We start from the raw sequence: 24046 nt of genomic DNA, 5'->3' as shown, positions 1-24046 counted from the left end.
AAAGGCAAATGTTTCATGAGTTCAGAAAGTTCCTGGGGGCCAGAAGAATAACAGACATAAATTTGGTCTAGAGCTTCTCTGCAGCTCAGAGCCCAGAACACTTTGGACTCCTGGTTCTAATTCAGTATCTCCATCAGGCAGAGAGAAAGGCAGCTGGACACAGCTAACAAAGGAGACAATACATCTGCTACCAAAATTGTCAAGAGTGACTGCAGATTTTGGCTGTTTTAGATAACTCATATAAACAAAGATAAAAATTCAGAAAGCTACAGACATCCCACTCCTAACTACCTCCTTTTCTAGTGACAAAACTGGCATTCAAAAAACCAACACAATGCCCTAGGTCTGTCATTCCTTTGAAACAAAAGACCTGCAAAGTCAGTAGTGAAAATTCAAAAGAGAAATTCTTTCTTTTTTTTTAAAGAGCTAAAAATTCAACAAAAACCTCAGGAAAAAAAGGAAGCAATATGAATTAGCTATTTGATCAATTAATTTAGTGAGGCATTTTGAAGAACCTCACTAATCACGCCCTAGCAGGGATCTTCCTACTATTAAATTAGTAAAGCAAACAAACAATATTCAAGGAGTCTGCATTATACATAGCAAACATGGTATCATATGCCAAGTGTTTAGTCTCCTATAGCAAATTAAGGAGAGATTATGCAATCCTCAACTCAGCTTTACAGAATTTTGAAAAGAAAAAGGCGAAACATTTTGTTCAAACAACGAAGTTTTGAATTAGGAAAATCAGTATTAAAATGAGTACTTTACGGAATATTTAATAGATAACCTATCATACCAATTCATCAAGTAAACAAATGCTGAAGTTTGCATCAACTCTGTTCATTAAGGGGTAAACAGTTGAGTTTTTATACATTGTACTTCTCCACATAAACCATTCATCATGAAAATTTCCACTATGCAATGTATAAACAAGTGATTCTCCACTGTTGACTGAAGGGTAACCATCACCAAGGCCAAACCTAGGCCAGAGATGGAACACCAACCACTACAGACAGTGCATCTCTCCAATTCTGATGGCAGAGTGCAAACAAATCCCCTTTAATTTTCACTGTAGCTGTTAACTCCTCCGGAAAGCATCTCTGTTTTCTACACTAAGATAGGTCAATACAAGTACCTTAGCAGATGATGATGATGATTATTACCTGTGTGACACAGAAACAACATGAATTAGGCACAGCTTAAGTTCTCCATGGCATGAACCTAGTTCCAACTTCAACATGATATCACTTGTAAGGCATCCTGCAGGAAATTTATTTTTGCCTACTAAAATAAATGCTCTTATTTATTAAAATGTAAAGATACAAAAAAATAATTACTTGTTTTCTTTGTGTTATTTAACCAAATCTAATTTTGTTTTCCACTGTCTTTACATTTTCAATGTACTGCAGACTGTGTAAAATAAGTCGATGGAAACCTGGAAGTTTTGTCACTTAGGAAGGTGCACAAAGCCACTCCCTGGGAGGAACACACTGATCAGACTCCAAAAGGATCAGCGAAAAGACAGCACCAAATTACTCAACACTGGATTGCACTGAATAAACCAGTCACTTTAAACAGTGATTGCTGTTTGCAAGCAGACCAGATGTAATATACTGGGTAACACAAACATTAGAAAAACCTGTGTAAGGCTCTGGAACATAGCAGTGACAATTCTGTAGTCCACCAACATATGTACAGGACAAATATCTCCAGTTCCCATATATAGCACAGAGAGACAGCTTACCCTTTCCACTTGTCCTTCTTTGTGCTTCTGTTTGTACACTTTCAGCTTTGGAAGGAAAGTCTCTGTGTAGTTCTTGTCTTCCATGCCTTGGAGCAGTACCCCATGGAATGCCAGCCTGCAGGTATTGGCATGAATATCTGTATCCAGCTTAGAGCCAATCACAAGGCACAGTTTAGGACAAGTGACTGGTTTTTCAAACTCCAGCAAAGCCCACTGTTGTTTTGGGAGCTGGACTTCTCCTGCCTGGTCATTTTCTTTGTTCTCCTCTGAAGAAACTGAGTCCTTGGACAAATATTCCTCTTGATAAAGATAATCTTTTTCAAAATCAAAAACATTTTCTTGCATTTCTTCATTGAAGTTAGCAGGGGCTGGACTGAAAAACATCACTCTTCCCATAACTGTTTCATGACCAACTGTGATGTGGAACTTGGCCTTAGTCTGAAGAGCTCCTCGAAAATACTGAATTTTCTTCAAGGAAATTATGGCAGCGTGGATGGTGTGAAGTGAATCTGGGGTGCAAATCAGGCCTCGTTCCAGCAGTTTGGGATCAAACTGGGTCACACAGACACCTACTCTGTCACCCTGCATTGCATAAGTCACAGGAGTATGGAACATCTGCATGGACTTGACCTTCTTTGTCACCTATGGATGAAAGGGGAACAAAAACAATGAAGCAGTTAATTGCACATGAGTACATCATAGGCACTCATATATGCTTATGTCACATGGTATCTGCTTATACTGTGATGTATCAGCCACACATGACACCCTCCTGTCTTGTAAGACCTTCTAGAAGAGTCCACGACTCAAAAAGTAGAAAGCCAATAGGCTCAGAACTCCACCACTTAAAATTCTCACATATTTGAACCCCCTAGCTTATTCTTCTTCTGTTCATGAGACTGAAGATTATCATGTTAATATTTACATCATCTGTGCTGCAGTACCCACAATACTATCTACAAATAATCAGATATACCCACACCATGGAATAGCTTAAATATACTCCCTCAAGCATCTGCAGCATCAAAAGTGTAACACTGCAATACCCATTCATGCACCTATGTGCCTCCTTTCCCACCCCTTCCATGAAAATCCTTTCACACTTCTTTGGCATGGTTGAATAAACTGTAAAATGTGCAGAGAAAAAAACCACCAAAAACTTGTAATGTATTTGCACAGCACCAAGCACAATGAACTCTCATGACCCATGACTACAAAATAATCAGCAATACAATAGCCCACCCCTTCCTAGTCTATATATACTATAAAAGACAATCCTCAAAGCTTTCTTGGTAAGATTTGAATGTTCATAAACACATAGCCAGCATTGCTGTCACTAAAATGTGGGGCTCTTGTATCTCAGGAATATTGAAGGAAAAGTGAAACACCAATCACACCTTACACTAAAATTTCCCAGATGCTACCAAATTTTGGCCTTAATGAGCTTGCTATTGTATTACTTATTTCAAGGAGAGAAGAAGAATGAAATAAGCTTTTAAAGATCAGTCTTGGCTCAGCTTGTTCAGACTAAACCAGTTTAGTTTAACAAGGATACATTTTTGGCTTTTTTGGTTTTTAGTTCAGCAAACCATCACCCTTACTAAGTACCCCCATCTCCTCAAGTTGCATGTAACCAAAAGTTTTTTCTGGTAATACGTTTATGGTGCCACCTGTTGCAATTGTACAATTTGTACTATTTGTATTTGTTGCTGGATGCTTGGATAGGTAACCATTCTGCTTCAAGTCCCTACATTAGACAGCTTTTAAAACTGAAATTATATCTTTGGCAATTAAAAAAAAAATCTCCTAAATAAATATTATGTACTTGGACAAGAGTCCTTAGGACAGAAAAGTTATACACAGCATTTTTGAAGGGCTGAAACCTCAACATTGAGATCCAAGAACTGTACTCTCCATGAGAATGCTCAATGCCAGAGTATGCTTTTATTGATATGCAATAGATTATCCTGTGAATGTACACAGAACAACAACATTGCTAGGACTGATCTCAACTCTCAGCATAATTTCTTCTTCCATCTCCCTTTACTTATCATCAGTTCTACAGCCATCATAAAGGTTCATGCCAAATGCTACTGTGCAACTCTCAGCATTCAAGCCTTTACTTGCTTACTCAGCTGGAACTATTCTCAAACCAAATCCCCAACCATGTCCCTTATAGCCCATCTTCTAATCCCAGCCCACTCATTTATCTTCTAACTCCTGAAAATAAAATTTAAAAAAAAAATCAAAATATGCAAGCACCAAAGAAGAGAATTCCAAGCCAAAGGACTGGACTCAGCAGAGCTGGGCTTCATCCTCAGATGTCTCACAGCTTCAAAGCACACCAATTAGGCTGGACAATGAAGAACAGTCTAGGGAACTTAATTATTTTAATCACAAAACTTTTTACTCAGTAATTCTTAACACTGAAAATATCAGCTTTTTTCTTGCATCTTAGCTGCAATGCATAAATAGAAACAAAATTATGTTTTTCACGTTCTCCTTTTCTACAAAGCTTGCTGCCCTGTATGGAGGATCTCACTTGGCTCCAGTTTATCTGTCTATGCCTATTCCCAACATCACCTAACTCAGAGGGGAACAAATTGCAGAAACTTAGATCAAAACAGAAGAGCAGATGAAAAGTCTATTAGCTGAATTAAAACTTTCAGTAACTAAAATATAAAGAGGTTTCCAAATAAGTCAGCAAAAAATGGCCACAGGCAATATACAGAAAGCTGTTTTAAAACAACAATAAAAATCTTGTATCCCTTTTGGAAATCATAATTATACAAATAACAATACCCATGAGCTTCACCACTACGAATATTGTTTGGGTTCCCTGAGCCTCTGGCTGCTAACCAAAACCAAAAGAAACACCCTGTTACAGATTATAATATTATTATTACAGCATTTTTCAAATCAAATGCCACATCAATGCCTGTGAATTCTTGAAGAATCCACAAAATATTATGAGAAAGGAGATCAAGAGGTATGTTCATGTAAGAGAAAAAACCCTCACTAAAAACGCCTGAACCAAAGTAGTTTGTCAAGATATTAACTAATGTCAAAACAGACTTAAAAAGCCATTGTAAATACTTGGTAGTTTAAGTTTCAAGCTTTTTTGTACTCAAATATACATTCATTACCCCCTTAGCTAATCCTCCTCAACAACACTAACCCTATACATAAATTGGAGAGAAACAATTTAGCATTTACCTCCAGCTTTCTATTGACTTCCAAGATGGTATTTTTAAAGGCTGGAAGTAGAAGGGCTCGAATCAAACCTTTCCTTCTTTCATCCACTACCCTTCCTTCTCCAGTTTCAATCATTCTTATAGTTGCAACAATGGTGATACAAGAAATCTTTAAGGACTTCAAGAAAAATAAAACAAAAGACACATAAAGGCTTTCTAAACCATAAGTGTTTCAAAGACATTACAAGCACTACAAGAATGAAACTGCCATATGAAAAGTACCAGGCCAAACCATTTTGAAAGACTTCTGTGACGTCCTATGTGATAATACTGGCAGTAAATCTTTCCTCTTCTACAACCATGGGTGGGTCAATAAATTGGCAAGAACTAAGCAATCTTCCAGCACTGGCCCTCTTCAAAACAAAATTTGAACCAGAAGATGCACAAGAGATCTGTCAAGTTTTCTCTTTTAAATGAAGCCACAAAGACTTCATTATTAGTATTCCATTTTTTAGAAATTACCCACCTAAATGGATGAATGAAAGCATTACAGAAACAGTCTAGGTATATTAATCTGAAATATCTTTAACAGAATTTAGAAAACATTTAAGAATAAAAAGTGTGATTAGAAAACACAATTTTGTGCATATACTCAGAACACATATTAGCTTTTAATTAGGCATCCACAGAACTTGCTTCAGTGTTATGCCTCCTCTCTCCTCTTAAGTTAACTCAAGTGATTGGGCACATCTGACATGCAGCCCATGAACAGTGATCAGGAGAATGAACAAGTACTTCAGAAATATTCACTTCACATGATTAACCTTTTTTCATTAGGATTTACAGTTCTCAACCATTGCATACAGAGCTGGCTTGTATCAGAATATAAGCTGTGTTCTGCCACATTCCTCAGTGCTCAACTACATTAAACAATACACAGTCATAAAGCATCACTTCCTATGACAAAAAATCTGCTGCAATTCCTATGTGTAAGATAAACATTGCAGTGGAGTATGGACACGAAAGTATTTTACAGTGTTGAATGAGGTTCCTGTTAATACATTTGCTCATGGTCTTCACAGTTTCAAATGCCAGTTCAAGAACAGTTTGGATCCTGACTTCTTCTCTTTCAGAAAACATTATCCTAATCGAGAACACATTGTAAATTTGCAGAATCACATAAAGATCCACTCCCCAGCCAAAGCAGGTTATCTGTGCTGCTCCCAGCTCTCCCTCAAAAGGGAAGCCCTGCACATCTTGGCTTTGCTCACTCAGAGCTCTAAGAATCCCCTGATTTCCTTTCAGCTGGGTCTGGCTATCAGACAGGTCTGCTGGTCCTCACATACGAGTAGGAAATACCACTGCATCACTCAGTCTACTGAGAATCACCACTTCATGCTGACCTATCCAGTACTCTGCAGATGATTTAATCAGCCCATCGATATTGGCTCTAATTAGTATCTATTATTGTATCTGAAGTTTCCATAAACCTATCAGACAAAGTACACATTCAAGCCCATTCCTTGTTTCTTCTCCTGTTCTCAGTGCCAGAACTGTCAGAAGAGCACACAGCACAATACCTTAACTGACCATAACCTCTGTTCCAAGAGCAGAATGTTTGTAGGAATTAGAATCTGACCAGAACACAGAGTGTGATTGGGGGGTAGATGAGATCATCCAAAGTGAGCAGGAGTTGCATCTCCTACAAAAGGTCAGACATGAAACCAGAAGAGAAGTGAATCAGGGAGTTGGTCTGCACCCACTGTATCAAATAACAAGAGCCAGAGTAGCTTTAAATCACTGATTTCCTGTTTTCTGAGCAGACCATGAACATCAGTACAGTATTTCATTCCATTTCACTCTGATCCTGACTGAGACATTTGCCCATGGTTTAAAAATACTCCAAATGTAGGGTTTTTCTTCAAGAGGCTCAAGTACATAAGTAAAATTCATCTTTATTTTGTCTGGCCTTTAAAATACAAACCCAGAAGCACTGAAAAGGGTGCAACTGACCCCCAGTACTAGATTTGTTTCTCTTATGCATATCTAGTTTCCCTATGTAAAGGATCCCTACAAGCTATAACAGAGTTCTAAGCTTTCACATATTTTCTTTAGCTTAACAGCAATGGATTTTTCAAGCAGGCAGTTGGGGCTGGATCACTCAGTCCACCTCTCTAGCACCAGAATGAGGTAAAATACTTCAGAGCACTGTCCTGAGCAACAGGAATTTGTAAGTGAGACCAGCTATGACAAATATCTTTGGCATTTCTTTGCATTTATTTCAAGCACAGTATTTTGAAAACTAAAATGGGATCTGGAAAACAACTTCTATAGTCCATGAAAATTAAATAAGGCCTATTTTAGCAATCACTTCAAAGTGGGAAAATTAGGTCTTCAGACACAAAGTGAACAATATTGAGTGTAACTTGACAGTGAGGGTTTTACTGCATGTGAACCACATAGGTAAACATGGAGAACTTGGATACCATTACAAAACTTCCCCAAACTTTGCTAAGAAATTCACTCACATTTTGTTTTCTTTTGGCACAGGGGAATTGATTATATGTCAACATATAAATCAAGAGCCACATGTTGAAATTTTACATCATTTGCAGAGATTTGCTTCCTGCTTTAAATTTTAGTTCATATAATCACATTAATGTTCTTAAAGCATTATGTAAAAAGCCATAAAAAGAGTGAGAAAGAAGTTTGTATTCAAATGCAGACTTAAAAACACAAAACAGAAATCAAAAGCATCCCAACAGTTCAGGCCCTTGAGATAAACAAATGTATCCAATATAGGAGAACCTGTTATTTTAAGACCAAAGGAAAAATCCACTACGATTTTCAAAGCAGTTTACTACAGACTAATAGAAAACAGGATACAGAAAAAGTCCACTAATGACTTTTTGCACTGACATGTCAGATCTTTTTTTTCCCCTTTATTTATCCAACTTCCATTAAGTTATCAGCCATATGCCATTGCTCATCACTTCGTTAGATAAAGCCTTAGCCATCCTGCTGCCTCTCAGTGCTGTGAGTGCATCTTTCTGATATGAGATACAGCGACCACGCTTTCCTGTAATGCTGATGAGAAACTGCAAAGTTAAAATAATTAGTCTCAATAATGTTAGAGAAAATACTGATTATGAGTGCAGTATTTATGAAAGGAATATGCATATGCATTATAAAAAATGACTCCACTTCAAAGTGAGCACCCTAACAAGTTTAAAAATAAAAATCACACTTTCGAGCCTAGCCACTAAGAACTTCATCTTTAAACTTATATCAATAAAGGAACTGAAATTAAGAAAGCACCATTTCAGCCCTGAGGTTTAAAAATACGCCAAGTGCAAGCCTGCCTGAATTCAGTACCCTAGCGAGAAAAAAAACTCTGGAGAAGTATAAGGTGGCCATACATTGTAGCAAAATGCCAAATACATGAAACACCACCTCAGTATCATCCACAAGTGCATCTTTATAAGCAGAAGGGGAGCAGCAAACTCCCAACTGCATGACCAATATGCATCCCACACCTGCTGCTTTTGAAAGCAAGAACTTCCCTCCTCCCTATTGATCTACTACAAATTGAAATAAAGAATAGGGCATCTCATCTTCTCTCTTCCAGTATCCTCTCCTGGTGGTCAGGAGACACTGGCCTCTTGTCTGAAAGGCTACCACAAAGGCTGAAAATTTTTAGTTTTTAGTCAGCCTGTGTTTAAGCACATCAACTGAAATGATCCAAAGCTCCAATACAGACAAAATTACCCCCTACATGTAAGCAGATCTTTTTATAAATTCTCTTCAAAACAAAGAACGTAGAATTCTTTTCTTTATGAGGGATAGCAAAGCCAAATTCCATAGATGAGCAAGCAGCCATGTATTCAGTGAAGCTGGCAAACCACTCCTGCTCAAAAGCATTGAAAGGACATACAGGCTGTGAAAGCACAAGAGTGCAACAATGAGCCACCAGAAATAAAGTATCACAGCCTCCATTGAAATAAAAAAAAAAATCTTTTATTTTAAGAAATAATGTACCAAGTATTTTCTAGATGCTCTGAGATGCCTTTGTGGTTCATGTAGTAACTAGTTAGTTCCAAAATTTTACCCAGGATTTCAAAACAGCATAAAATGGAGATAAAACAGGAGGCATCAATAATACAAGAACTGTCAATAACACATCACTGAACAGCAAGTCACACTATGCAAACTCTGCCCACTGCTCAGGTTGTGGAGAGCCTTCTCTTCTGAGTCAACATCACAAGAGCAGCTAGGATGAGCTACAAAGAGTAGAGACCTCAAAGAGTCAGAAATAATTCCAAGTTTGGGGGTTCCAGCAAGATTATGTGGCTTAGCAGCAATTTGCTGAAAGACCTTGATTATTTCTAGAATCTATTATTTCTGCACAGCCTCACCTCCATGTGAGAAAGGAATACAGCATCTGGAAAAAAAAAAGTTATTTCATATTGAATGATTCTTTTAACTTTAAAAAAATTAAGTGAGTTTTATAAGGGCATTCACCATATGACCACTGTGGTGCTTATGTAACAGCACACACATGCTATCAGATTATATTTAATATATTCCTCCTTCTGGATAAAATAACACCAGAGCCTGAAGAGCCTGTGCTGCAACACTGGAATAAAGCAATACAAAAGGGGATATTAAAATCAATTTGGGTTATTTCCTTTCCCAGCATCTAAAATATGACTATGCACCCAGTAAATAAAGAAGCAGGTCAATGATCTTATTCATACTACTCCACTTCAATACTGTAATTTTCATCTGTATTACATGTATGCTATATTCATGCAGACAGTCCCAAATCAAAAGATTAAGATTTTGCAGGTAAACTTAAGTGACCTTCTGTGCTTAAGCAGTCTCCTCTAGCCTTTAAATATATAAACCCAAATCTCATGTACAGGCTGGACAAATCTCACTGAATAAAAAAAAAAAAACAAAAAAACCAGTCCTCTGTTTTCTTCTCATGATTGAACTGCCCATAATTCATTATTTACTGTAAACCATCAAGTTCCCACTGTATTACATGCAGGCTATCTTACTGGAGTATTTATTTGGTAAACTCCAGTAATCTTGTCACCCTTGTGATATAACATGGCATTACACCTCACTGCAGATAAACTCAACTGCATCATTTGTCACAATCCAAATTCTCAAGAAAAAAACCAAAACAATGTCCCACTTTTTAAGAGGAAATGGGTAATTTTTTAGAATTATTATAATTTTATAGCAATCTTCCTCATCCACAGCAAAGCTTCCAATAAACTTAACCATTTCAGGCAACTTTAATTCACACCAATCTCCCTGAATCCCTCCCCAGCTGCCACATGAGAATGTTGTGAGAGATGCTGCCCAAACCTCAATCATGTCATAACTCCTGGTGTCTCTGTCCTGCCCCAGAAGACAATCAGGCTGCTCAAGCACCTTGCAGCATTTCCCAGTAACACAAGGTCTTAACACACTCCTTGGCTCCCACTCCTCACCTCTGCCAAGCCCCACTGCAATTTTATTTTCTCTCTGCTTTGCCTCTTCCAGATTTGGGTGATTTTTTTTTCACACAGGAGAGAAGCACTTTCCATTTTAGTCCTCTGGCCAAAAGTTCCTAACAGTCATGCACATCAAATGTCTGGTAGGTAGGGAATAGATCCTTGGATGTGTGGAAGGATGCAGAAGGCAGACACCTACCATAATACTTTCATCTCAAAATTACTAAAATCTCAGTGTTTTGGGGTTTTTTTGAAACACAAAAGGAATATTAAGATGCCAAGTATCCTAAATTAAGTGGTACTGCTTGTGCCACCTATCACTACAGATGATAAAGTGTGCATTTTAAAAGCATAGTATAATGTCTGTGAGTTGAGGCAGGAAGTATCTATGCAGAGAATGTCAGACCTGTAGTAAAACTATGAGACAGAAGCAGCTTAACATTTACACTCCAATTAAAATTTCTGCAACTTATCAAAAATATTTCAATAAAACATTTTTCAAAGAAAAAAAAGAAGTCAAAACCAATGCAAAATTATAGGTTGAAGAAAGGCTGTCTGGAATTTTCTTCTTCCAACAGAAGAAGCTGAATTATTTTTTCCAAATAGATTTAGGTTTAGAACAATAATAATACTTTTATCTGAAGACTTCAAAGTCACATGCAAAAAAAAATATATCACAGTAAACACAGGGTTGAAGGTTTTATAGAATTTCTACTGGCTTTTTTTTCCTTCTTCTTTAAAAGAAATTTGTTTACTACCAGTCTTTGAAAAGCATAAAAGGGAGGAAACTATAGGGAAAATAAGTAAAACTTTTACGTGTAAAGAACATTTGGAGCTTTGTGAGAAGGCTGTTTTTGACAGAATATGCGACATGTAGCCCAATGTGAGTAATATTATATCTCAAATAAAAATCAGCCCATGAATATACATAATCCAAAAGGTAATTCTCCCAATCTCTGAAATGTAATGGAGCCACTCTAGATCACTGAGGCATGAATATTTACTGTATTCAGGCTTTACTGCTCTCGATCTGGGTTCAATTTTGCAAATTAAAATGAAGGCTCTGTGGATAGAGAGATTAAAGAAGAGCATCCTAAAGCCTGCCTGTTTCCTTGGTGTGGTAGCAGTGATCTGGTTACCCTTCTGTTGGGTTATTTCTTTTTACTTATTGGAGTAGTTCAAAAGCAATTGAGAGTGGAAAAGGAGGTCATTTTTGGGTCACAACCTTAGAGTTAAAGGCTCACTAAGGAAAACAAACAGAGTGAACATAAAGTTGCATTTAAAATAAAACTTGTAATGAAAAATAATATTTTCAACTCTTTTCACTTCTATTTTGAATGGCCAAGGGGAGAAAAAAGAAAGAAGTTGTTTTCTCATTTCTTTCTCATGAACAAAGTTCTCCTGTCCTTTCTCTAAAATAAGCTTGTTAATAGAAGCCATGATTTATACAAAATGAAACAAAGGTGATGAATAATTACTGAGAGATCTGGTAGGCTTCATTAGCTATGGCAAACGTTAACATTAATCGTGGTGATTTGTACATTTTCTAGGAAACACTTGGAATATAAATACAGCAGCACTCGGGTGCAGTACAGCAAACAAGCAAACACAACATGCACAACAGTACAAATCAAATGATACGGTGCTACTCCTGGTGAATTCCTTCTACTAATTAGAATCAAAACAAAGGCTACCTCTGCTAGGAGAAGAAAAGAAAAAGGAATTAATTACGATCAGACAAGTATTTTTCGGAATAGTTTTTAGTTTACGAAATAAAAAACAATTGGCATACAAAATCTTTATAGCTTTCCCTCGAGGCAGGAGTTTCTTAGTGGCAAATTTTAAAGAGTTCAACTGGTAAGCAATTTTCTATTACAAGTCAGTAACAGTGATTAAGATTAGACGAGTAAATTTATATCCTCTACACTTTTGCAAGTCCTTAGGATATTTGCAAAATCTAAGCAGCTAAGTCTAGAGTAAAGAACAAATGAATTTATCCCTAGCACCTTGGCAAATTATAGTAAGCTATTAAAGGAACAAAGCAGTACAGTGAAAAGTTTCATGCAGCAAAAATAAATTCTATTGCAAAGATACCTGGTAAAAAAATGTCAGGTTTACAGTAATGATTCTGATTACTTCACTCAAATGCAGCCAAGGAAAAATGCAGATAAAAGTCAGAAAAATGAATGAAAAAAATTGGGGAAAGAATGAAGATACTCCCTCTTCTGAACCTGGAAATAAAGGCAAAATGTAGTCATCATCAGGTAACAAAAACTGCATTTACTACAGAGGTGCCATGTGACAGCTTATGAAACAAGAAATTCACACTTTTTTGCTTCTGAGCTACGTCATGGTACCAAAGGGTTACTGTGCTTTGAAACCTTCACCAACAGCCTTACTAAACATTTAATATTTTTCTTTCTGCTTTCTTAAAGGCCCCAGATGTGTTCTTGCAGATCAAAAGAGACCAACTTATAAAGTTAAACGAAATCAAGGGCTTTTGTTCCGAGGCATCATTGCTGAACTAATTATTCCTGGATGTTGTTTAATGAAATAGTGGTGCCATATATTAAAACAGTTAACAGGATGAGTTGCGTGAGTTATAGGAAAGGTCTGATCTGGGATTATAAATTTTAGGTTTTCTTCAAAGGAGATGAAACAAACTACTCACAACTCCCCAGTCCTTTCTGTCACTGAAAGACTGAAATAAAAGAACCCAAAAACGTATGAAAGTTGAAATAGCATTCTACATATTTACCCTTCCCTGAATGATAGAGAACTAAAGATGGGGGAGTTAAAAATCCTCCCGAGATTCTCTGAAATGGGGAAATGAAGATCTAAGCTATCCTGTCTATTCCCTGAATTCTACAAAGCACAAGTTAAAATAAATATTGCTAAGTCTTAGAAGAAACTTCATTTTAGACATACATGTGCAAAACAAGAAAGGACTCCCATCTTAAAGCAACTCAACACCAATAGTTACAAGAGCAATTAAGTGTATTTATCATCAGGGAAAAAGGCAGGAGGGTAGGTAGACAAAGAGGTATTCCAGCATCAAATTATTAGCTAGATCTTTTACATTATTCTGCAGCCACCAACTGCACTATTTTTGGTAAAATGCATATTTAACTATACAGTTGCCTTACTGAGAGAAACAAAAGATCCTTAAGATCCCTAAGGACATCTCAGGCTAGGAAGGCAACTTTTCACTCTTATACATTCAGACAATAAACACTTTACTTCCCTACTGATAGTCTCTTCTGTGTTTGTATTTTACAGCCTGACACAGGCCAACCCAACACTTGACACCCAATTAACAGACCTAGGAGCTGGAGGTCCGTATATTGATCACACTAAATGGGATTAGTGTGAAATAAAAAGTTCAAAGGGTCTTGACCAAACTTCACCACAGCCCAGCTGTGACAGCTGCTATGAATTTGTGTATCCAGTGCCTCACGTTTTTATTAAGAGGGTTCTGGTGCACAAGAGTTTGCAGTAGCCTATGAGATCACGAAGGTTCACTAACAATGTCAGGCTCTGTAACTGTAGTGACTGACCAAAGAAAAAAATCCTCTTGCTTGTTTGCATAGGTCTTTTTGATTAACTCATGAAAAGGGCCCTCACCTCTGATACAACAAGTATTTATAATAGGACAAAGAGTTGTGATTTCTCTGCCTCTCAAGGATTTGTTAACTGCTATGGAAGAGCTGTCCAATGTGAAAAACCTTACGTTTGACTATAAAAGAAGCAATCCCCAATACATGCTGCAAGCACACCTACTATATTCTGACAATGACAGACAGGAGCTGTATTCAAATGATAGAAGTACAAACTATTATCTTCTAAACACTTCTGATCTATTATCTATTTGCCTAAACCTTTCAGCTGTCATCAGGTGACTAAATATTTCTACATTTTGCACACAGGCATTTCTTACTGGCAGTCCTATTGACGTGATTTTTAAAACCTGCATCAAGATCCAAGGAAATTACAACTATCATCAGCATATTTTAGTATTTCTGAGCACCTATGCAAATCCATTTCCTATTTAAAACAAGCAGCCTTATTTTCCAGTATCAAGTATCACAGACACCTGTAACAAACATGGGAAATCCACTGCAACTCGGGGAAGGGAACAAGCCCATAAGGCAGAGATGTGCAAGTACTGCTGAGGTCAGTGAATGTCAACAGGATTCTCTTGGCTAAGACAATGTTTACCAAAATATTCACAATATACTATGAACAAAATGCTATTTTGTTTTTGTGGGTGTTTTTATTGATTAATTTGTTTTAGAACACACTATCAGAATATTTCCTGAGAAACATCGGCTCTGGGCATTTATATATTAATGATAAGGAAACAGTCATCAGTCAGGAGAAGAGATGGCAAACAGCTGTCAATTTATAAATAATTTGAATTCATTATGGGTCTTTTAAAAGGAATCTAGATGTGGCCCATGAGGTAATCTTAAAAACAGGCTCACTGGAGTTGCAATATGCATGTTTAACAGAGGAGACAGCTTCAGAGGCGTCAGCACACCTGACCAAGAACACCTGACAGCAACTCATCCAGGACAGAAACTTGGTAAAAGTAACGGGGGCAACTTGAAACCTATGAAGAAAAGTAGTCTGTCGGCACATGAAAGTATTTCACAAAGTAAAGAACAATTCTTTAAGTAGTATTGCAGTACACCAAAAACCAGGTTTTTGTTTCCTTTCTATGTATCCCTCTTCTGCTCAATTTCTTTTGTCACAGAATCTGTCACTTCCTGTCCTTTGGGTCTCAGGACTGTAGCTGCCCAATCACATCTGCTAAGACAACCTTCACTAAAATGGCAAATGACATCTCAAAGTACCACAATTGGGCTTCAAAATTAACATTCCAGGACTGGGAGAAGATTTCCCATATGACTGCTCTGCCTGCACTCAAGACTGGAAAACTGCAACTGTCACTCCCTCCCAAGTCCTGAAGGCTATAACCTTTTCTTTTTAAATTAAAGTTGAAATCAGATGTAATATAAAGTGTGCGGGCCACAAAAAAATTCTCTGAAATGACTGAATCCAGTCCAGAGAACATTAACTAGAATATCCAGCAATGCAAAAATTTTTCATTATTAGAAACTAGATAGTTAGATGGGTGTTTGGATTTTCTCTTTGCTGGGGGGAGGCAATGTATTTTTAAAAGTTTCATCAGATTTTTTTCATCATAGTCACTAGCTCTCACAGCTCCAATACAGAAAAAAGCACTGTGCCTTCCTATATTATCAGTTTATTTTCTGTTTTAAAAGCTGCATTAATGTTCATCTACAGTAAATAGAAATATAGAAGATACTCACATCACAGTGAGACTGTAACATTCAGCTACCTGGAGACTGAATAAAGATATAATTTGGGATGCATCATCCCAGTCCTGTTTGACTTTTCTAACACTATGCAAGGGGCTTGAAAAGAAAATATAATTTCATTGGAAGTGACTGAGCACATTCTGGAAGTAAAATGTCTACTAGAAAAGCCTATGACTAAGTCCAGAGTGAATCTGAAACTAAAAACCGACCACATCATTCGAAAGAAAAACGTCAGTGTTAGAAACTCTTGCTACTACAGCCAATGTTCATTAGAGGAAATTAAGTCAGCAAGCTGGTACAACTGGTAGAAGTTGTATCACTGCCTTTCAACAGCAGGAGTGAAGGAAAGATAATTCAAACAGAGATGAGGCCAAAGATAAACAGAAAAATACGACAAGCTTTTAACTTGGCCAGTAAGCCAAGTTTCTCTATGAATATTCTTGCTTCAAACTGAAGGGACTGAGCTTCAAGAATCAGTAAAACAAAAATGAGAAAAAAATATACATGCAATATTTAAGCATACATTTATATCCCAGAGGCTCTAGATTATACATGTAACATATATACATTTCATATTTCTTCAGAAAAATTAGATTTAGAGGAGAAAAGTTTTAACATAGAGTTTGACAAAACAGCTGCCATTAGTCACTTAACAATTTCATTTTTCTGTCTTTCTTAAAAGGCAGAACATCATTGTACCACTGAAATATTCTCTGTTCAGCATCACAGTTTTTTGCATCCCCTTTGGATATCATATTTTAAAACTATGATAGTTTTTTCTCCCTTTTCCTACAAAAGGTAGGTACCGCATTGCCCTTGGGGTTTTCTTATTTCATAAAAATGAGAAATTGCACACATTGTTTAGAAAACATCCCATCCCCTTATTTTTATGAAAATAGTAATTTAAATCTCAAAAGGATGCTAATATTGAACAAAAAGCACAAGGTTAGCTATTAGGATACCAAGTCTGGCAAGTTATCTAAGGCAAAGACTTATTTCAGTTGTTTCAGAAGAAAAACATGAAACCCCAGCACCTTACCAACCATGCAACAATAGAAACAAGATTGCAATGAATTCCAGTCTAACCCTCAATAGAGGATTCCAGTTACCATGCTCACAGGAAAAGGAAAAACATTGACAAAATATAACACCATTTTTCAGACAAAAAACATGCACAGAAGTAAATCTACAAAGAAAATCGGGTTCCCACTCAAACTTCACTGTTTTTAGTCTTCTTAGACCCCTGGTACATGAAGAGATGAGCTCTCACTCTGCACAGACACAAGGGAATGAAAAAGGGATGCTAATGTGAGGTTTAGCAGCAAATAAATAGCTTTGCTGTTAGAAATTTTAGCAGAAACATTATTAGTTAAACTTAGTGGGCTTTGTGGTTTAATATACATTCAGCACAAGTCATTTTCCTACAAGCCTTTGGCTCCATCTGCTGACTTTTAATATTAAAAATAATTGACGAGGTTGGAAACGTTCATGTTTTTGGAACATGTAAATCACATTTTTCTAAGTGTGGTTCAAAATGTACAGCTAAATATCCCAAGTGTGTGGTCTTCTAAATTTGTCAGTTAAAATTATCTTGAAGCAACGACATTCCAGCTCTGAGGAGAGGGTACCTGAGTGAGTCTTAAAAGGGGTAAACAAGTCTTGCTTGGGAGACTGGCTGCAATCAGATTTAAACAACAGGTAGACATCTGGATGCTTATGCCACACAATCACCCAGCAATGAAGTACAAACTTGAGAAGTGAGATTCTGAGCAGACTAATAAAAAGACTCAAAAATCTATAACACAACCCTTGTGAGAGCTCATTGGAGACATTTGCTCAACACCTGCCTGTGCTGGTTTCAGCTTCTCCCCTTTGCAGAGAGATGTCTGCTTCAAAGAAACTAAAGCTTGTTTTATTTATGAACAAATAGAAAAAGAGAAAAAATAACCCTGCAGGTTCAAAAGCACACATATTTGCCTGTTCCAACTCTGATTTATTTTTCATTATTGCAGAAGACTGATCATTATCAGAGCACTACGAACTCAATCTAGGCAGAACTGCCACATGAAAAATTGCATATGAGAAATGCATCTAATATGCTCTTTAAATGTAACAGGCAGAAAGTCTTAGTCCCAAAATAAAACACATTTATGATACACTTCATTGGCCTATTTCACAATTAAACAGCTAAATCCATCATCAAATCACAGCAGTCTGCTTTATATTAACACTGAGCTCTTGTGGCTGCAAATTATTTGAGTGGTAACCGGGATAATTGGCATCTCTGGAAATTTGTTTTCCTTTGTCACTTGAACTTTCAGTATCTGTATCAGAAAAAACTAACAACCACACTCTGACGATCGTCCCCCCACAAAAAACAAGAAACCAACACACTCAACTTTCAAGACTTGCTGTGACATCCCTGTGCACTCTGAAACTTTTCTGTTACTATCTTGTTACCATCTCTTACACTATTGGCATAAGAGATACATTCAGCCACTCAAATCTAATCCCACTTGTTGCAATTGCTACATATGCAGTGGAGAAGATTTTTTTTTCCTTTTCACATGCTGTTCTCTAGTTTCTATATCAACCTATTGGAGTCTTAGTAGCTGACTTACAAACGCAGGTAAAAAATAATAGATGGAATAAATTACGTTGGCAAGGGGACTTAAACACGGCATGAAATCTTAACTTTGTTAAAGCTAAGATTAAACAGAATATGAAACAGATCCTAAAGCTCAATCTTTATCACAAAAAAGGGTCATTTTCATAGTTTTTTAGAAAAAAAAACTCTTCTGAAATGAAAATACAAAAACGCCTCTTAGATATAGCACATGCCACAGATAGTGTAGTTTCTAAAAAGTTTATTTTAAAACTATTAAATGTTTATAATGTCTTCTTCAGATCCAAGACAGAACCTAAGAAATCTACTACTTTTAAAAACTTAAAACACAGGAATCCAAATTCTGAAAAGATTACCAATGAATGTTAGTGGCCTACAAAACATTAGGAAGATACAAGACTCATTTCTATGTGGCCATGCTCAGATATAGGTATGGCTCCAATAGGTTTAAAACCATTTATGCAAATACACTGGGGAAAATTAACACCACACAACTGAGATTGAGGGAGACATTAACAAAAAATTAAAATATAATTATATTTAAACATAAATCTAACCTGAAAACTTGATTCTTCATATGTAGGAAAACAGCAAGAAATTCAGCGTGTGCTTTAAAGCACTTCACGTAAGTATAAAAATTTAAATCACATCAATGAGTTCTCTGTCGAAGTGTATCTAAATCCTGACTCAAATAAAAAGCCCTGGTGTCAGCATCAGTAGATGACACAGAAAAAATGAAAGGCAGGATTAAAACTTCATTTCTGAGCTGATCAGAAGGGACGTTGTCCATCAGGGACAACAAAGTAACGTAAAAGAAAAAGCAGTAATACAACATTTGATTTGTAGCATTACACTCACTGTGCCAGAAAATGTGAACATTACGGATTCAGAATAACATTAACTCAGCCCACTCCCCATTCTGGATATCTAATGGCATGTTTTTACAACTGTTTATAATGTACGTGTCAGATGGACTAAGTCTTTCTTGTGAGTCACACTATAACCAGAAAACTATGCCTGAGCATTAACTTTTCTTTCTCCCCTGCTCCATTTAAATCTGACGTAAAAACTTTGCCTCTCTCCCTGTACATGCACCTTCAAAGCATCACGCCAATACTCAACACATGAAACCCTCAGACAAGAATTAGAACCACTCTTATTTAAATAAACAAAATAAACAAAAAACCCCACATGCCCCATCCTCCTGAAAATTAAAAAGACAAAAATTCACAAACAGAAAATCAAACACACAAAACCCCACAAATCAAGTGAATAGAACCCTTACCTTTGCATTCTTATTTGTGTGTTTTTAATAGAGAATTACTGTCATTTTCCAAAAATACTGCTTCCTGCCAAAAACATCCCATTAAAAATAAAAAGCACCTCAATGTTTCCAGTAATCCCCCAAATCAGTTCAGCATACATGTTTTACACAAGTAGAGGCTACTGAAGCCACAATTGCCTTTCCTGAACACATTCTTCTTACTCTTATTAACCCCATTCTCTCTATTCCCAACAGTAAACCTCAAGTTGCAAAAAAATTCCCCCCACCACAAAGATTTTAAAATCTCCAAGGACTCTGCAGAAGTGCAGCCAGAGCCTCAGCTCTGACAACCAGAGAGATGTGCTACCTACACAGATCACACCTCTAGAAAGCAGATTGGAAAATGGAACTGCAAAAAACTCCACAGAAAGGATGAGTAGGTAGGAAGAAAGAAGACTAAAACAAAGCAAAGACAAGTAAAAGGAAAGACCTGAAAAAAATTTTGTACTACAAAAAGTGTTTGACCACAATTTATTTTAGAACTTTTGACTAATCTGTTAACGCTTTCTGCAAGAAAGAAAAGCAGACACTGAGATTTCCCATCATTTTCCTACTGTTTAGGGAAATACACAACCAAAAGATATTAACACACCAGAATAAGTTATATTGAACTTCAATCTTATGTAACATCTCAGACTCAAGTAACTATAAAAATTCTGAGGGCTCAGAACAAGTTGGGGCCTCGCTCAGTTCTCGAACACAGGGATACATTCTCCACCTCCACCCATAAGAGATTAAAACAAAAACTACCCTGGGGTGAAGATCTCTAATAACCTCCTCCAGAGCCCAAACAACAGAGCAGCCTTGATAAGACTGGAAAGAACCATTAATGTGAGGGTCCTTGCCACCTTAATACACTTTGTACACACTACTACTTTTCCCCAAACAAGAATATCATCTCAACAACAGAAAAGGAACATTTGAAACAAACACATTGTACAAAACATTATTCCTGTTCAATCACTACTTGACTCCAACTCTCTCCTAAAACCAAATGCAAAATACTTCACAGTGGGATTTACTGTTGTATTTTACTTTATTTAACAAAGATTTGCATTTAGACAAAACCAACTGGTGTTGCTCTATGCTGACTCAAGGCCAAACTGGGCATTTATTTTAGCTGTATTGAGCATTTATTCCAATCCTTTAGTAAAAATACATACTTTCAAGCTTCCCTTTTTTCTGTGGTTTTGAGTGTTTGTGGTATACCTGCATACTCCTCACTCCCTCAAGATTTTCAATTGTTGTCAGCTAATCTCCATAAGCAGGATCAATATCTTCAATTAGGCAAGAAAATACCTCATGAATAATACCTGTATTTCAAAAATGAATTGATTCATAACAGTACATATTTTTCCTTAACCTGTTATTTAACTTTCTGCAGTCCTATGTACTAGGTATTGCACATCAGACAAAACCTCCTCTAGGCATGCTTAGCATAACAGTCTATTGAAATTCATCATATAATTAATATACAACATAGTAATTGAAATTAAGAAAACAAAATCAAATAATTTAAAGGAATATCAAGAAAGAGCAGAAAAATTTTTGAAGACGTTCTAAAGTCCCACACAAAACTTACATGACAAACAAATTTCTGACTTGTTCTCCATACTTCTATCCCCTTTTGGTTGAGGAAAAAGCCTTGACAGCTGTATATATACACCAGGGTTATTTATTTCCATGAGTTAATCTGTTCTCATGGCTGATTTCTGCCACCTAAACTGCAGAAGGATTAAGGCCACCTCTGCCATTCTTCTGCAGAAACTATTACATACCCTATACACATATATTGAGAGAATATATCTTAAATACAAGTTGCCTAGAAAAGAACAGCTTGACTAGTAAACCTTTCACACAGACCTGACAGTTTTTAAGTCTACAATTTTAGTATTTAAAAATGTATTAGCTACAGAGACTCTTTAAAAGGCTACTTGAGCTTTCCTTGTTATTTCTAAAGTGTGAAATGTTATTTATTCATTAGAGGAGAAAGAAAGAGAAGCAAATTTTATGTTGTACGTTTTGAAGCTAATCTTTACACCCATGAAGAGCCTGGGAGTTTGTCGCTTTCATTTCTCACAGTTGCAAATGGAAATCTGTATCTAGGCATTGGTATCATGTCCATCACTATCTGGGCAGCCAAACTAATTATATCACTCCAGCTGATACTGTAAATATTGGCTCTCTCTAGTATTAACTTTTCCAATTCATGTTATAATAGCTGGTGCAGCTTGAAGTGATGGGAATATTTTAGTGAAAAGATGCATTTCACATTTAGTTTCAACAACACATGCTATTGTCACAGGCATATGATGACAGCTTGAGGTGATGAGCCGAATAAACATTTAAAGATCAAAGTGAATTCTCACATAATTTTCAGGGCAGTATCAAGAATAAAATGTAGAGAATTCTCTAAGTGAAGTCCTCTCAGAAACACACAGTACAAGGCATGAAATCCAGAGGACTTTCAATGGTGCTACAGCAATACTTCAAGAAAGTCCTCTGGTAATAGAGTAAATACAGCTTTTTGGGCACTTAGGCACTAATCCATTTTCTTCTGTCTCTGGGTCTGAATATTGATTTTCAGCAGCATTGGTTAAGCAATGTTTTCAATATTCAGATCCTTTCTTTGCCAGCAGCCAGAACTGAGCAGAACTTTATAACACAGAGACCACAGCATAGTTAATCTGACACTTGCTGAGCTGCCCTGCTTCTAAAAGCCTCATCAAACAAGGAAGTGTACTGTCTACGGATGACCAAAGAAGAGTGACATTCCCTCCCTTCATTCTGGTTACTGAAATTTTGCCAAAGCCTCCAGCACTTGAATTTGAATATTTAAAACATGAGAGTTCCTCTCTGCCCTAACTAAGCCTTCAAATAATGCTACATTCCCAGCAGCAGTGTCATGTGAAGGCTGTGTGTACCATACAAGAGGTCACCTTCCCAATTACTATTCAAGCATCCCACTACGATTCCTGCTCAAACAGTTTGTGTATGTGCATGTGGGTCTGCTTTCAATTAAACTGCATTCAGAACAATTCTACCTGAAATTAAAAGAAATGAAAATAAAGTTAATGACCTGGCAGCAGCAAGGCTTAAGCAAACAAGTTATGCAAACGCAATCTAGCCATCCTTTGCTTTAAGGAGTTACCATAAAGTTAAACAAAAAGGTATTTGGATGAAACTTGTGATTACTACAGCAATGTCCATTAACTTAGTTTCAAACTGATCTTGAACCCCAGGGTACACAAAGCCAAGAACACAACACTTGGTCCCTGGAGCTGCAATGGTTCAACAGGAAAGATGTTACCTACTAAGTCCCAGGATAACATGTGCCTTTTTGTTCAGCTGCATCCCAGTCACAGCACAAAATTGCAACAGTGGATGAGAAAATGCAAGAAAAAAAAGTTTCTTCAATATATGGTATTATAACTAGAAAAGACCAATCACTTTGAAGAGCAAACTTTGAGGCTGGAAAGGAAGCTAGAAATGGACAAAAAAGGACAGGCAGGAGAAAAAGTAGAGTGAGCAGATAAAGGAAGTTGAGACAATATTAAAAAAAAAATCTAGAAGTCAGGAGTAATCTTAATAGCTCATTAGATGCTTAGTTTTCTTTTCAACTTCATTTTGGAGTAACAAACCTGCATATTTGTTTATCCTCATGTTGCTGTACTAGAGCCAAACTGCTCACTCATGAAGCATACAAGAACTTAATCCATTTCTCCATTTGTGGCACACTTGTGCACTGGGATTTGGAGGCTTCACCATGAGATCCTACAACCCAGTGTGTTGGTAATTCCAAAAGAGCTACAGAATACTGAGCACAAGAGACTACACATGGACATCACATCAGCCAGCAGTCTCCAGGAGTCCAAAGAGGACACTAATATGGCAAATTAGTGGGGAGAACACCCACATACATGGGGCAGCACATGCAGCACCAGTGGAGCTATCACACTTCAGTGCCAAGACCAACCTCAGAACAACTCTGCCTGTATCATTTCCCTGTCACTACAATGGTTCCTTCTTCAGCTCCATTTCTTTCCCACCTTTTAATTCTGTCACAACTTTCTTTAGCTTTCCCAACAGTTCTCATGGGACAAAATGTTTACTGACATCTTGACAGAAAAAAGAAAAATATATATCTAAGAAAACTCATCATCATATCAAATAAAAGTATGACATTCATATCACACAGTATTTTCTTCTACTTAAGAGTCGAGATCATCTTGCTTTTTTTTTTTTACTCTAAACCCCACTGAAGAGTGTACCAGTTCTTTGACAATAACAGCTCTCTGTACTA

The 24046-nt window shown here is 36.8% G+C and overlaps 1 protein-coding gene across 3 annotated transcripts in view; it reads right to left on the bottom strand.

Moving 5' to 3' along the window:
• EEFSEC (eukaryotic elongation factor, selenocysteine-tRNA specific) overlaps window positions 1-24046 on the bottom strand; it is a 121592-nt gene that overhangs the window by 53787 nt on the left and 43759 nt on the right. For all 3 annotated transcript variants that reach the window (XM_088171451.1, XM_088171449.1, XM_088171450.1), the window contains exon 5: window positions 1748-2389. In XM_088171451.1, coding sequence (XP_088027577.1) covers window positions 1748-2389 — 642 coding nt within the window. The remainder of the gene's footprint in view (window positions 1-1747; window positions 2390-24046) is intronic.

The sequence above is a fragment of the Sturnus vulgaris genome, chromosome 11, assembly GCF_052056855.1.
Source record: "Sturnus vulgaris isolate bStuVul1 chromosome 11, bStuVul1.hap1, whole genome shotgun sequence".
Classification (NCBI taxonomy): domain Eukaryota; kingdom Metazoa; phylum Chordata; class Aves; order Passeriformes; family Sturnidae; genus Sturnus; species Sturnus vulgaris.
This window is presented reverse-complemented; position numbering and strand designations above follow the sequence as displayed.